Source organism: Gavialis gangeticus, unplaced genomic scaffold, assembly GCF_001723915.1.
Source record: "Gavialis gangeticus isolate Ggan-Ray unplaced genomic scaffold, GavGan_comp1, whole genome shotgun sequence".
Classification (NCBI taxonomy): Eukaryota; Metazoa; Chordata; order Crocodylia; family Gavialidae; genus Gavialis; species Gavialis gangeticus.
The window spans coordinates 9,129,852-9,144,758 of record NW_017728964.1 but is presented as its reverse complement, the minus strand read 5'-3'; the positions used below and the strand labels follow the sequence as shown (position 1 = coordinate 9,144,758).

Genomic DNA, 14,907 nt, shown 5'->3' with positions numbered 1-14,907 from the left:
CTACCCGCCAGCATATCTACTACTCCCTGCAGCTTGATTTCATCTGCAAACTTGCTGAGGGTTCACTCTATGCCACCTTCCAGATCATTGACAAAGACATTGAAGGAAACTGACCCCAAGACTGATCCCTGGGGCACTCCACTTGATACCAGCTCACCCTCACCCCACGCACAAATCTGGGGGGTACATGCCCCCCATGGCTCCTTCAGGGGTGCACACAGAGGCAAGGAGCCACCCCACTCCCCAGTCCCCCACACCCACTGAATAAGGTACCTGTGGCTCTTTCCCATGCCCCACCCTGCCCCTGCCCGACTCCCTCCTTCACCATGAAGGCCTCAATCTGTGCCCCCCCCTCCCCACGCCCCTTCCCTCCACAGTCTTACTGGCCAGACACTGCTCTCCAAGCTGCCAGGCTGCATACCGGCCATCAGACTGGTATCAGCCAATATGGCTGGTTAATAATCAGCCATCAGTATTGGTCAAAAAAATCTTTTGAGTGCACCCTTAGATCTTTTTCAACCTTGTAACCAACCTGATGCTCATTCCCAAATGGATTGCACTAAGTTACTGAAGTTCCTACTTTCCCTTAGGATTCCTGCCTATTCTAGAGTTCCAGAGAGCCTTGCAACTGCTCAATCTTAAATGTCAGGGGGCTTAAAAGATATGAATTTGGGTCTTACCATCTTGCATTTCCAGAAGCAGCAGGTTTGGTTTAGACTGTGTTGTTGTAACTGACTTGTCCAGAAAATGTGAGAAGCAAAGGGGCTTCAGGGAGTTCGGGGGTAGTATCTTTTATTGGAACAACTGAATATAGCTGGGACAAGTGTTAAATGAGCTTTCAGGCACAAAATGCCCTTCTCCAACCTATCCCAAGTATCCAGCTGTATTTTCTGAGCTGACTTGAACAGTAAACCACACCCATAAATATTAATGATGTACCATACTTTTGGTGTGTGTGCATGTAAGCACGCATTACAAATAAGGAAATTTAAAATGGAATGAACTCTAACCCTTCAGTTTTATTGCACCTTAAACCCAGGATTTCAAGTAACAGGTCTGTTACAGGAGTTAAATGATGATACTAAAACAAAGACACAGGGTTTAAGCAATTTGCCCATGACTGCATAAACTGGGATTAAAATCCTCTACTGCGACTCCTAGGTACACGTCTTTCACCAGTCACATTTGCCGAACACACTATAAATTTCAGTACATTAAACCAGGAAAAAAAGTAAGCATGAATAATAAGATACCCAAGGAAATACTAATACCAGTATTTAAGAAAAAAATCCAGGCACTCTGACCATATAGGTGAGGAGAGTTATAGCCATTTTCCATTCATTTGTATTTTAATAGTCAGAAAGATTTAAAATGTTGGTGGAAATCTGCTGTCTGGAAAGCCACTGGAAATGAATGGATATGACTGACTTGAGTACAGTGCTTTAAAGGAGCATATGGAACAAATTCATACATAATTCTTCTGTCCAGCACACGCGCTTGGTGACTACAGAAACCCCTGCTTTCTTACCTTGTTCATGGCCTCCTTTGGAGAAGGTCAGTATTTTTTTGTAGAGGTTAAATGTTTTTAGAATGACTTTGCCCTTGTTCTTGTCAAATACAGCTTCCTGCAAAATTGAAAAACATCAACTAAATGATTCTCTTAAAAAAAAAAAAAAAACACAGCTGACATCTATACCTTAAAAATTAAATTATGCTATCTCAGCAATATAAACTTAATAAGTTTAATTATAATCACTTGCGTCTCACTGCTGAATTAAAAACCAAAATATTGTCCTTGGCTTCCCCTGTAACACAGACTCTCTCTCAAATTCTTTCCAGAAGAGGATTTGAGGTGGTTTTAGTCTCACTTTTGCCTTATCCCTTACAGCTATAAATTGTGCCTGGTGATAAACCAAAATACTACTCTGGAGAAACTGAAAAATCCTTGTTAGGCTTGCATGTGTGTGTTCAACAATCCTAAAGCTTCGGTGTACATAAATTCTACCTACACCTTTTCTCAACAACAAATCACCAACCACTGCCAGGGCTAGTTTTACCTGTTACAACAAGGCTTACATTTGAAAAAAGATGTCCCAAGGATTTGATGGCTTGAGACAGTTAATGAAACACAAAGTTTTTTACGCCTGAGTTACTTATTCAAACAGGTCAAGTAACTACAGCAAGAAAGTTTTCCGACTGGCAGCAAAATGAGTTGGTGTCCTTCATCTACTTCCTAGCGGGTAAATATCACATCACTAAAAAAAAAAATTTCACAAACACCATTCCCCTCAGAATAGGGAAGCAATGAGAGGGAATCTGTCCTGGTTAATGATTCTTCCCTATCACTAGTAGCACCAGCCTGTATGTATGGGAAGTATGCTTTAGTCACTGCATGCTCTACTCCTTCTCTCCCCCCTTTAGACAAAATTTAAATGCTGCAAACCTTTCAACTTAATTGTAAAAGTAATCTACAGAGGAATTCATTTACTACAAGTAGGCTTAACTGAGTCTCATCCCTAAACCTGAGCTTATCAGTAAAATAATTAGGAACACAGGATGGGGCCATCAGGCAATCATTTACCAACAAATCCCCCAAACCACTTTTTCACATCATCATATGCTACTCCCAGGCACAAAAACAGAAATATCAGAAAACACCCTACAACAGGGGTTTTCAGCCCTTTTTTAAGGAGTGTACCACTTCTGCGTACACTTCTGGAGAAGCATGGGGGGAGGCGAGGGAGGATGGCAGTGGCCAGACACGGAGCAGGGGTGGGTTTGCATGCAGTGGTAGCATGGGGTGGTAGATAGCAGCATCCACTTGCAAGCTCCCCCTCCCCACCCCCACATCCGGCCAGCCAGGTGGTGTCTGTGCGCCTTGCAGAAGGAAGCCACTGCCCTCGCCCCCCACAGGCCCTGCTCCGGGGGCGGCGCAGGGTGGTGGTGCTCCATCCCCGCCCACCCGCGCATACCCCCTGACCCCTTTCCGCGTACCCCTGGTTGATAACCCCTGCCCTAATACATACCATAGGTAAAAGCATTGCCTCACCACTGCAATAACAGGGAAGAAATAAGTACATTATTCCCTAGGCCCTACAGGCAAACCAGCAAGACCTCTAAAATATGGGTTTACCAGCACCACATTCCAAATACAGGATTCAACATATCACACATACTGATGGCTGAACTAACAACTCCCTGTCCTAACATACTCTCTCCCCCATGAACTTACCTAGTTCACTCTTAAAATTATTCAAATTCTTTGTCCCTCTAATTAATCTCAGAACATCATTCCATAGCTTCACTCCTTTGATAGTTACAAATCTTCTAATTTCCAATCTACGTCTGTCTACAGCCAGTTTGTAGCCAGTTTGATCTTCTGCTGGTTTTCAGCTTAAAAAGCTCTGTTTGCTAATATTTCCTACACAAATGCACGAACACTCCCTCTCTCAATCTGAGTTTCGTTAAACAAAACAGCCAAGCTTCTTCAGCCTTCTTTCATAAAGAAAGAGCTCATTCCCATAATCACCTTCGTGGCCCTTCTTTGTACCTCTTTCAGTTTAAATGCATCCTTTTCAAGGTTGGTGGCCAGAATTGCAAATTATTTTCTAAATGGAATCCTGCCAATTCCTTGTGCAATGGCACTAGTACTCCCTTATCACTACAGAAAACACCCCACCTAACGCACCCTAGGATCCCACTGGCTTTTTTCACAAGTCCACCACACCTGCAAGCTTGTGGTCATCTTGCTAATCCACCAATGCACCCAGGTACCTTGTGGCTAAAATTTACTAAACAGGATCAATCCCACCAAGTTTCTCAACGACAGTATAACTTATTTGAACTGCACAATATAAAAAACATCTGGCTGCTGAAACCAACATTTGACAAATGCTTTAAGTAAGCATAAACTCATTTCCTGTCTGAGTTCAGCTTGCATCTTACCTCCCACTCCTCCAGATTCTGTGCAGCCACAAAGAGGCACCCAGCTATATAGAAGAGTTTCCATCCCAATGTGTCTAAACAATACAAAATGCATACATTTTAGATACGCTGTTTGAGAACTGAATAGAGATCATTATTTAGAAAAGAAGCCCCATTATCCACTCATGAGAAAAGCGAGAGGGAGAAAAAGACGGTTTCCATCACAGGACATGTTTCTCTTTGACCCTGACACACAGTATTTCTAATGTTTTCCATGACCAAAAAGGGTTTTTTTTAAGCCCTTATCCATATTGGGATGAGAATTATTCAGGATTATAAACACACTTATTGTTACAAGACTTGCAGCAGAATTTTATTATGGGCATTATTTTTTTTCCTGAAAACTGAGATAGCCAAGCATATCCAAATGGCTCTTATGATAGAACCTCAAATATTTGTGCTGCAGAGAACAGGGGTGAAGGACTAGGAAATTAGTTCACCAAAACAAGCACTTCTTGATGATAATAAAGGAATCGGTCAACATCTCTTAGCAAACAAATATTTAAAATGTGACATGCTGGAAACATTTACACAGTGTAGCCTGCCTAAAGTGCCTGCCCAAAGTAGTCACTAAAATAAGTGTTCAATCAATCTTCTATTGAAGGTGGAAAAGAAATTATGTGCAGTATGTCTGACAGATTTCATGGCAGCCTCTTAAAGAAGGTCAGCTAATACAGACAGTGTTCAGACACGTTTTTCTAGGACAAAATCCAGTAAAATCTACTAATTACATGGTAATGTAAATTTTCAACTCTGAAGCCCCAAAGAATGCAACAAACAGCTTATAGGATGGTTTGTGGATATTTTCTGTAGGAGGTAAGACAGAAAAATACTTGTTATTTCTTGCAAGCTGATCCAATCTAAAAGAAAAATTGCTTTTCAGGAGGTAATTTCATAAACCCTAGGGATTAGCAATTGCTGACAAGGATGATTTAGCAGAATCACAAAAGACAGAATACCTACATCAAGGCAGCAAAATCTGTTCAGTTCAGTGACAGACTGTTAATTACCACTTTCCCAGGGAAGTTGCAAGAATCAACTAATTAATGTTTGTAAACAGGCATTTTATCAGTCAAAACCCAGGCATGTAAGAAAAAAAATAATCAGGCAGAAGCTACAGGGGGAGGAGTAGGAGTCATCACCATGTGATAGATAATTTCAACAAGAAAGAATAAACATATATTCCACAAAGGGACTGGATATTACCTGCACTATAGTAAGCAGCAGCCAGACCTATGGAAGATATTCCTAGGGGGAAAAAAATAAAAAAAGAGAGAGACAAAAAGCATGAATCAAAACAAGCAAAACTCTATACATAAACTAAAAGATTCCTAGTTAAAACATGGACATCCTGAAGTTATTCATTATTTCTCACAAAAGGAGGATCAGGTATCCTTAGTTGAATGCATCTGGAAGGACTAATAGAAAACTGTGCCTCCAGTACTATATTAACCTGCATCAGAAGATAGTCAAGTGTTTTCACATGCTCCAGAAGTATTTCCTGCCCTGGAGTGAAGGAGCTACATCATGAAAGAATTTGACAAGAAATTCTTTTACATTATAGAAAAGCACCCTTGAGTAGGAAGTAGAAATGGAAACCAAAATCTCAATTCTGCCACCAGTTCTCTGTGCAGACAAAACTGATTGTGCCTTCAATTCTGTTTCCTGACATATAACAAAGAAAGGGAAAACATGCCTACCTTTCAACACTTGCTGCAATACTTCATTCCAAATACCTACACAGTGCCCTTAAGACATGATATGTTCTAACCATGCCAAAGGGGAAATCTTAGATTCTAGAAATACCTGGGAGTTTTGCCACCGACTTAAATGGGACCAGGATTTCACCCCAGGTTTCTGTAGACGGTCAGCTGCGCATTTATTCTTTTTGTGCCATCTCATATCTGAGGCCATCACACTTTTGCAGGACTTCAAGCACACTCGGTAGCACAGCTAACAGGTGGTCAATGTTGGGGTAGATGCCCCTCCACAAACAAAATTACTTGAAAAATATATGGGTCTGTTTATTAGGACTTCTATTCAGAGAACTTTGTGTAATTCCCTTTCTTTAAAACCTCCATTTAAATGGATCAAATCATGCCCATGCAATTTCACAAGTAGCTTAAAAATACAGGAAAATGCAGCTCCAACATATTTATTCATAATTATTCTTCTCATGTTCAAGAAAGAATCATCAGTGTCTTACCAACAAAGAGAGACCACGATCTAATTCCAGGTGACCTCTTCAGATGAAGGATGGCACTTGTACGGTTTTCAACCAGCATATACATCTTAATGAGAAATTCCCCACAGCCTATTAACACTCATGAAACCTAGCTGGATGGAGAGAAGGAATACAAACTTACAAACTGTTACTTGACCCCTCATCTTTCCCCTTGTGCCCAATATTTGCTGTGACCTTCCATCATGTCCTTAGAGACAGCAAGGCTCTTCAGGATAGGGCTGTGGTCTCTTATTTGCATGGAGAGCATCATGAACATTCACAACACTGTACAAACAAACAGTAATCACCATGGAGATAAGAGATTTAAATTCTGTAAGAAATGCCTGGCTCCTGCAATACAGTTCACTTCATTGCTAGCATAAGCAATATCCTTTGCAGTTTCCAAAACAGTTTCTCAGAAACAGATCCTGGAAATAAGCTCTCATTGCCTCAAGTAGAAATTGCAAACTTAGATAAAAAGCAATAGAAAGATCAACAGGTCTTGTAGACATCATTTCTTCTGCTGCCAGAAAAAGCCCACAAGAATGAACTAGACCAGCAACCGAAGGCATGACTACACAATAAGTTACCATATAGGAAACTGGGTTTCACAGTTCAGACCCTCGTTCCAGAGCTGGAAGCACTGCAGAGGCTGCAGGCATGGCCCAAAAACAAGGGAGTATTTTGCACGGTAGCGAAGTTACCCCCTCCCCCCGCAAATGCAAAATAGGTGCACTACTGAGTGGTTCCAGAGACAGCTACATGCAGCCCTCTTCAACCACAGCATGTGCTGAAGGGGAAATAAGAATTAAAGGGTGAGAAAAGAAGCACCAATTTTTAACATTAAGAATGGAACAAAGCTGTGCAGCATTTTCAGAGGCACCCCCATGAAGAAATCATCCAGTCTTTCAGCAGCGGTGACCTCCAACACACAGACATAATTTTACTCTTAATGATGTCAATACAAGCACAATAACAGATATATACCAGGAAGACACCAGCATGCATCTAAGGTAGGGGGTGGCAACCCCTGGCACACATGCCAAAGCATGGTAGGTTAGGTCATTTTGCTCAGCACACCACAGACAGACCCAGGTCTGGGCAGCTGCCGCCAGCCACAGAACCTGGGCTGATCACAGCAGGTGGCCAGGAGGCTGTAATCCCTGCTACAAGCAGCCTGGGCTCCCCGGCTGGCTACAGCCTGGAGGCTGCAAACAGCTGCACCAGGCTCCACGGCAGAGTCTGCATTCACACCTCCAGGTAGATGGCCGGCAAGGGGCGGGAGGCTTTGCAACCCTAGCCCCCTCCTTGCTGTCAGCCCCTCCCATGCCATCTGCCCAGAGGCTCTAAGTGCTCCAAGAGCCCAGTGCAGCTGTCTGCAGCCTACCTACCGCCTGCTGCAGCTGCCCAGAGCCCAGGCCGGCTATGGCAGATAGTCAGGCGGATGCAAACAGCTGGCAGGCTCTGCTGCCCTTGGCTAGGTTCTGTGGCAGCGGCATGACAGGGGAGGGGCTGGGGTTGCGCTGCCTTGGCCCCTTCCCCACCCAGCACCCCAAGACGTGTGTGCAGTCATCACCACCGTGGAGCCAGTACCAGGGCTCCAGAGCCCAGTGCAGCTGTTTGTAGCCTCCCAGCTGCCAGCCATAGGCAGCCCAGGCTCTGGGCAGCTGCAGCAAAAAGCTGCACCAGGCTCCAGAGCACTGGCACCGGCTCCAGCTCAGTGCCAACAGCAACTGACTGCACACACAACTCAGGGCACAGGGCAGGGAAGGGACCAAGGCAGCGCAAGCCCAGCCCCTCCCATGCCATCTGCCTAGACACACGTACACAGCTGCCGCCAGCAACAAGGCTCAGGCCTTTACAGCTCCCCTGGCACATCAAGTCGAGGCATGGGGCAGGGTTGGGGTATTTTTGGCACTCCAGCCAAAGACACTGCTGGCCCCTGATCTAAAGGCAGGACTGATCTGGCGAGCATGGAGAGCAACATTCCTTCTACTGGGGAACTGGTAGGGACATTCTTCATTACAGCAAAGATACAACCATCCCCTGCAGAAGGGGGAAACAGGATGACAATCTTATCCAATGCTGTGTATGTCACAACACCTACAACAAGCCCACAAGAGCCTCCAGTGTTAAAGCAGCTGCAAACAAACCAAGCAATTTGTGAACCAGACACTCCTATTTCAAATAGCCTGAAGGACATCCTGCTTTCCTGCCTTTCCCAAAAGAAGAGGCTACCTGAAGGCATAGATAGCATTGTGCTGGTTTAGTGGAAGTAATGTGGCCCAGCAGTTAGCACAGGAAGCTATCCAACTCCTACACCCCTTTTCTAACTGCACTCAGTTACTGTTAAGAGTGGGGGCAAGTCACTTAAACTGTTAGTTTGTCCAGCTGCAAAAAGACTGACCTTCCTCACAGGTGTGTTGTGAGGCCTAATTACTATTTGTAAAATGATCTCAGATCACTGAACTGAGAAGTCCTGTATGGTCCTTTTATCCTTAGAAATTCTGAATACCTACAACTTCCATGGAAGCTGGGGCTGCTGAGTACCTCTCAGCATCAGATCTTAGGTATCTTTAATAAAGTATCAACTTCCATTAGCAGAAGTTTAGTTTTAAATGGAGTTCATCGGCCTACCCTACAGGCTGTTCCTGCCATTCAGTGCCCTCAAAAGTGCTTTAAAGAAGCATGAAGCAGAGCAGTTAGAGCTGTTCCAAAAGGACAAAGCAGTTAAATCTTCAGTTTTTACTTGTCCTGTTGCACCTAGACACTACATGAAGAACAGAGCTAAAGCAGTGTCTGCACTACCCTGCAACAACATTTAGAGTGGCCCTTCTTTAATGTATGAAACTAAACAGAAATGTAATCAGGATTTTGGTTTAAAATTCAAAGGAAAACATTTAAGGATCTGAACCAAGTATATCCTAGCACAGAGGTCCTCAACCTTTTTTGTACCAGGACCCATTTGTAAACATCAATGGCCAGTCCTGGCCCAATGCCCCTCACTCCCGACCCTCTGCCCCCAGGCCCCAGCCCCACAGTGTGTGGGGTGAGAGGGGTGTAGGGCAAGGAGGGCCCCAAGCAGCCCCTTGCAGGCTGGAACTCTGCCAGCCTGCAAGTGACAAGTCACGGTTTCCCACATTCTTTTCCTTTAAAGGAGAATCCATTTTTAAAGTTTGTTCGCAATCCTTTCATGTATTCTTGCACCCCACTTTTGGGTCACAACCCCCAGACTGAAAACACTGTCTTAGCACATATGCAAGAGAATCTGAAAGTGAAAGAAAGAGCTGTTCAAGCACATCATGGCATCTTTTACCCTCCCAGCATGACAAGGGTAATATTTGCTTGTTTTCAACTGATGAACATCACTACACTGCCTTTCAAAGGCCCTCCAAGTCTGGAAGTAGTTTCATACAAGCAAATCCATGCACCTGCCCAAAGCCCCAGGAAAGTCAATGCAGCTCTCCATGAGGCATTTAAGTCCAAATGCCAAAAGCTCATTGCAACACTTCTTAAACCAAGCTTTTGGAAATGAAAAGCAGGATGCGGGAAACACTAAAGCGAGGGGCAAATAAACAAACAGGATCTTCAATTAAATTATTCCAGGTTCACCAATCCAATGTGTTATTAGTTATTCTCAAGGTTTTGTTTGGATTTTTTGAATAATCATTCAGATCACATATTTCCAAAGTACATGCGTGAGAGCAGCATTTCCCAAAGTGTGGAACATGCCCCTAGAGAGGAAAACGGGTGTGCAAAACATCACTCAGCAACAGCCTCCCACTTGTCACTGCCACTGCTTCTGCGCCACTGCTGTCAATAAGGGGAATCAGTGGCAACTGGCTGCAAGATGCTGCAATAGGGGTAAGAGTAGCCAGCTTTGCTACAGTGGGACTTTTTTTAATTTTCTGTATTCCAAGCCAAATTAGCCAAAACAAATGCCAAACCTGAGTCAGTCCAGAACCATAAGTGGCCCTACTACTGGCAAACATCCTCTACCCCCACCTGGGGCTTCAGATGTTTCCAAATCCTTTGACGGGCATCCTACTTGCAGGCCCAAGCCTGGAGGCTTGAGGTTCGGATGCCCCCGAGTTTTGCTTGCACTTAGCCTTAAGGCCCCCAGAGCAAACAAAGGAGGGGAATCCCATTTCCATAAACTGGGCTTAAAGCTGCTGCACCTTGGCGGGTCCTGAACCACGCCAGAAGAGCGGTTATCCCAGGGTGCGGCTCCGGAAAACTGCCTTCTTGGACACAGATATATGGTATTTCCCCCGCCAGGTTAAAAAGCCACTATGCTTGATCTGAGACTTCAAGAGGTCGAGAAGCTAGTGGGACAGAAACCCACAGGATTCAGAGACTGCCACTTCGGTGTGAAAAGAACAGTTTCTCCTCAGCCACTTACAGCTGCACACTCCTGGAGCAGGGCGTGCTCACATGGCGGTTAGCACAAGGCAGACCACAATCAGAGCCTGCATTACATCACAGCCGTAATAAAAGCCCACGCGGGCCCTCTGCACTTCACCTTCCTGCCATTTCCATGCCCCGCTCTGCAAGGCCTTACGTCCGGCTAGACCAGTGCTCTCCAGCCTGTTTTCATGTGCGGGCCTCCAATTTAACCATTTCGAAGGGGGGAGAGGACCCCTGGGAGCCCTCACCTGGGTATTCACGTGCTGTTGATTGCCCGCGGGCCCCTCAGTCACAGCCCAGCACCCAGAGCTGAAAACCACCAAGGAAAGGCTGCCCGAGTCCCCCCAGGGCCCGCCCCAGCGAGCAGCAAAGGGAAGGGGGCAGGCGGCCACGGAGCGAGTGCGAGATGCACCAACCCCCTCCCCCTGCACCCGCACGCAGCTCCTGGACCCCGGCCGCGGGCGACCCCGAAGACCCCCTCGCCCAGCCCCAGCCCGCGGTACCTACCGGCGCTGCCGCCCCCGCAGCCACACGGGGAGCAGCGAGCGCACTTCCGGACTCCGCACCATAGAGCTCACCAGAGCGTCGCCCGGAAGCTGCTGGGAAGGACTTGTCCGGCGTCAGACCTAAGCTTCAGCTGCCATGTTTGTTTCTGGCGCTGAGTTTCCCCCCGCCACTTTCCAAAAGCACTAATTTCTCTGCGGAGGGAATGAATCCAAGATGGCGGCTTGGGGCCTACACCTAACGTGGCCAGGCTGTTGGGGTGGGTGTGATCTCCTTCATGAGACCAACAGAGTCATGGGAACAAAGATCTTTGGAAGCTTTTGATGACTCCGTTGGTCTAATCAAAGGTATCACACCCACCCCAAGAGCCTGGCCCACCTGTGTCCTTACTGACACAACTACAACCAAACCCTGCAATTGTAAAATGGCAGCCAAGAGGCTGTGGCACCACAGGGCAGCAGCACGTGCTGAGGGAAGTTCAGAGGCAAAAGCTTGTGCCTCCAGGCCGGCAGGAGGCCTGGAGCTCGACCGGGGAGCCGGGCCCTGGGTGTCCGTGTGCCGCTGCACTGCCAGCTCTCAGTCCTGATCTTTCCTTTCAAACCGGGTGCCTGTTCCCCGCCACCTATCTCATGTCTGCTTCAACCCAGCCGCCCCGCGCATCCTGCGGACAAGCGTAGGAGTGGGAACTCAGAGGCTTCACAGAGAAAAAGGCAGCAAATAAGAGCCGCAAATAAGGCTGAAGACATCTTCAGTAGGGCGGTATTAAAACCTCTCTGGACTTTGGCTGCTTGGCCTCGTGCTTGGGTTTGGCAGTGCAGTTCTGCTTACCCTCAGGTCTGGTGAAACTGCCGTTAAAACCCGTGTCCGCTCAGCCACCCCACTCGGACAGGCTGTTTTAAAACCTCCCCCCCCCCACATTTCCAGTCCTGATTCATTCCAGCTCTGCCTAAAAACCCAGCCTCTGGCAGGGAAGGTGGCTGAATGCAATCACCTCCAAGTCCGGTAAACTGCAGGTTGCTGCGCTTTGTCACACGATCATCAAAAAAGGTCAAGTGTCCATCACTGAGTCTGATAAGGGCCAAAGAAAACAAACTGGCAATCAGAAGGAAGGGTTAAATGTGAATAATTCCCAAAAGAAACCAGAAAAGTGCCAGGATGTGAAAGTATTGGTGAAGAAAATGTAAATAAATGGGTTACAGCTGACATTGCAGATTCAGGATACAAGCTACGAAGTGATGTGGAAATAGCAGAATCTACTGATGATGAAGTAGAAAGCAGTAAAAGTGAAAATAGTGAGTAAGAAGAGGTGGTACCAAACAATAACATTTCACACGCAGAAGCAGTTTTGACAGGGCAGTGAAGTATTTGAAGGATCAAGCAGGCACTAGCAGAAAAGACATTTCGGCTTGGATGGCAATACAAAACAGTGCACTCAAATACTGAATCAATATACAAAAATTTCAGGTTTTAGCACAGAGGTCATTTTTGGAGGTTATCAGTCAACTACATGTTTCCGTAACCACCTAGAGGTCTGATCCACTTGGGGCAGTTACCCCCACTTGGGGCAGTTTTTTGGTCTTCGACTGCATTTTGTGTTGATCCCTTAGAATATATGCTTAACAAAAAATATTAAATGATGTTTGGGATAAAGTACTCATTTATAGTTGGTTGGCTATTTATTTTATTTAGATGTGTCTGAACTTGTTGCTTCAGGCATAACAGATTCTACAGCTTCCCTTCCAGCTAGTAATCCTTCCAGCTGCAGGTTTCCCTCAATAGCTAACTCATAACTTGAGGCTTTCCTTTGTTACAGTCTAGACCAGTGGTCTCCAAACTTTTTTGATCGCACACCCCTATCAGTAAAAAAATTTTGAGCACGCACCCCCAATAAGTGTATATTTATATAAACAGAAGTTCTAATATTTTCTTCCCGCACCCCAATGGATCGTCTTGCACGCACCCCACTTTGGAGACCACTGGTCTAGACCAGGGGTGGGCAAAATGTGGCCCACAGCCAGATGCGGCCCACCAGCCATTCTATCCAGCCCATGGGGCTCTTAAAAATTTAGAAAATTAATATTTATCTGCCCCTGGCTGCCTGTCATGCAGCCCTCAACGGCTTGCCAAAACTCAGTAAGCGGCCCTCCACCTGAAATAATTGCCCACCCCTGGTCTAGACAGGCATTCAAGTGTTACATCCCTGAATGTCTGTTCAAGGCCACAAAGTGACAAAAGTTTGCTTAGTTAGGTCAAGTCATCAGTAGAAGCAACCATGCAAATTGTTTTTGATCTGATAATTTTTTCCAAACAATCTAGAATGAAGTATTTGAAAAGGGAGAAAATTCAAAATGTTCTATGTTTTTTGCTTTTGACTGCCTAGCTGCCTAACTATACAACCACCTTCACAGGAAAACCTAGGGCAGGGGGGTCCCAAACTGTGGTACAAGTACCCCGGGAGATATGCAAGACATAACTGAAGGGGTACATGGAAGAAATTGCATGGCAGATGTAAATTTTGTCATTACAATAATTGGTATTTAAGGGGTTAAAATATAAAATATATGGCAGTAGGGGTATGCGGGCAGCTGGTAAATCTAGAAGGGGGTACTCAATAAGAAAAAGTTTGAGAGCCTCTGACCTAGGGGAGTTGCAACAGCAAACTGACAGATCAACATGACTGTGTCATGAGTTGCTGTCTTGGCTTTTAGCAGAAAACAGGAAGTTTAGACTATCCTGTGCTCTGAGCCCCCAGTTCGTGCTGAGAAGCTGTGACAAATAAATTTGGTACAGTTGTCTAGTTCAGTGGTCTCCAAACTTTTTTGATCACGCACCCCTATCAGTAAAAAATTTTTGAGCATGCACCCCCAATATATACGTTGCAATATGCTGAAAGTGAACAAACGAGTGAAAGTGCCACTGTCAACCCCTCCGCATTGTGGAACTCCCACTCTTCCCTCAGGATACCTTGCGTACCATACGTGACACGTGCCATTCTGACATACGGGCGCCAGTTTCAATCCGTATATTAAATATTAGTAAAGCTTAATTTCTTTCTTATTTTTTTAGATAAAAAAATAAATAGAAATAGAAATTCTAATATTTTCTTCCTGCACCCCAATGGATCGTCTTGTGCACCCCACTTTGGAGACCACTGGTCTAGCTGGCAAACTGGATATAAAATATGAAAACAAAACTCTTAAGTGAGTGAATACATGCTGAGTAAATAACTGACAGGAAAATGTTATTGCATTTGGAGTAACAATGGAACAAAATAAATACGTTTTTCTGTCACATCTGCTCAATATACACCATATAGCATTAAATGAAAGGGTCTGCATTTATTGATCAACATGGGCACTGTTAAGCTACTTTTTTTTTAAAACTGGTTTTTATCATCTGTTTTTTTCCCAGTTTTGTGAAGGCCCCCAGTTTTGTGTTTATGGTCCCCCTAATTTTCCTGAATTCCTTTGTGAAATTGAGTTGAACTAACTTTACTGTTAGAAATGTACAGGGTATGCATGAATAATTAAATGTCTTTGTCAGGTTCAGAATTGGCGGTAATATACAACCAAGTTGACAACTAATTCCAGTATCAGTTTACAAGTCATAACATCTTTCATCCACGGATTCAGCATTTTTTCTTAATGCAACTTCACAATACTACTCTTGTGTGTAGGCTTAGTTTCATAGTTTCATAGTTTCTAGGGTCGGAAGGGACCTGAGAAGATCATCTAGTCCGACCCCCTGCCATGGCAGGAAAGAGTACTGGGGTCAAACGACCCCAGCAA

General features: G+C 45.1%; 1 protein-coding gene across 1 annotated transcript in view; it reads right to left on the bottom strand.

The window, feature by feature from the left end:
- CUNH17orf62 (chromosome unknown C17orf62 homolog) overlaps positions 1 to 11,193 on the bottom strand; it is a 26,543-nt gene extending 15,350 nt beyond the window's left edge. Inside the window, exons 1-5 of the mRNA XM_019502645.1 lie at positions 11,119 to 11,193; positions 6,191 to 6,321; positions 5,191 to 5,232; positions 3,946 to 4,019; positions 1,529 to 1,625 (exon numbers count right to left, since the gene is read on the bottom strand). Coding sequence (XP_019358190.1) covers positions 1,529 to 1,625; positions 3,946 to 4,019; positions 5,191 to 5,232; positions 6,191 to 6,275 — 298 coding nt within the window. The 5' untranslated portion in view covers positions 6,276 to 6,321; positions 11,119 to 11,193. The remainder of the gene's footprint in view (positions 1 to 1,528; positions 1,626 to 3,945; positions 4,020 to 5,190; positions 5,233 to 6,190; positions 6,322 to 11,118) is intronic.
- Positions 11,194 to 14,907: the final 3,714 nt, after the last annotated feature.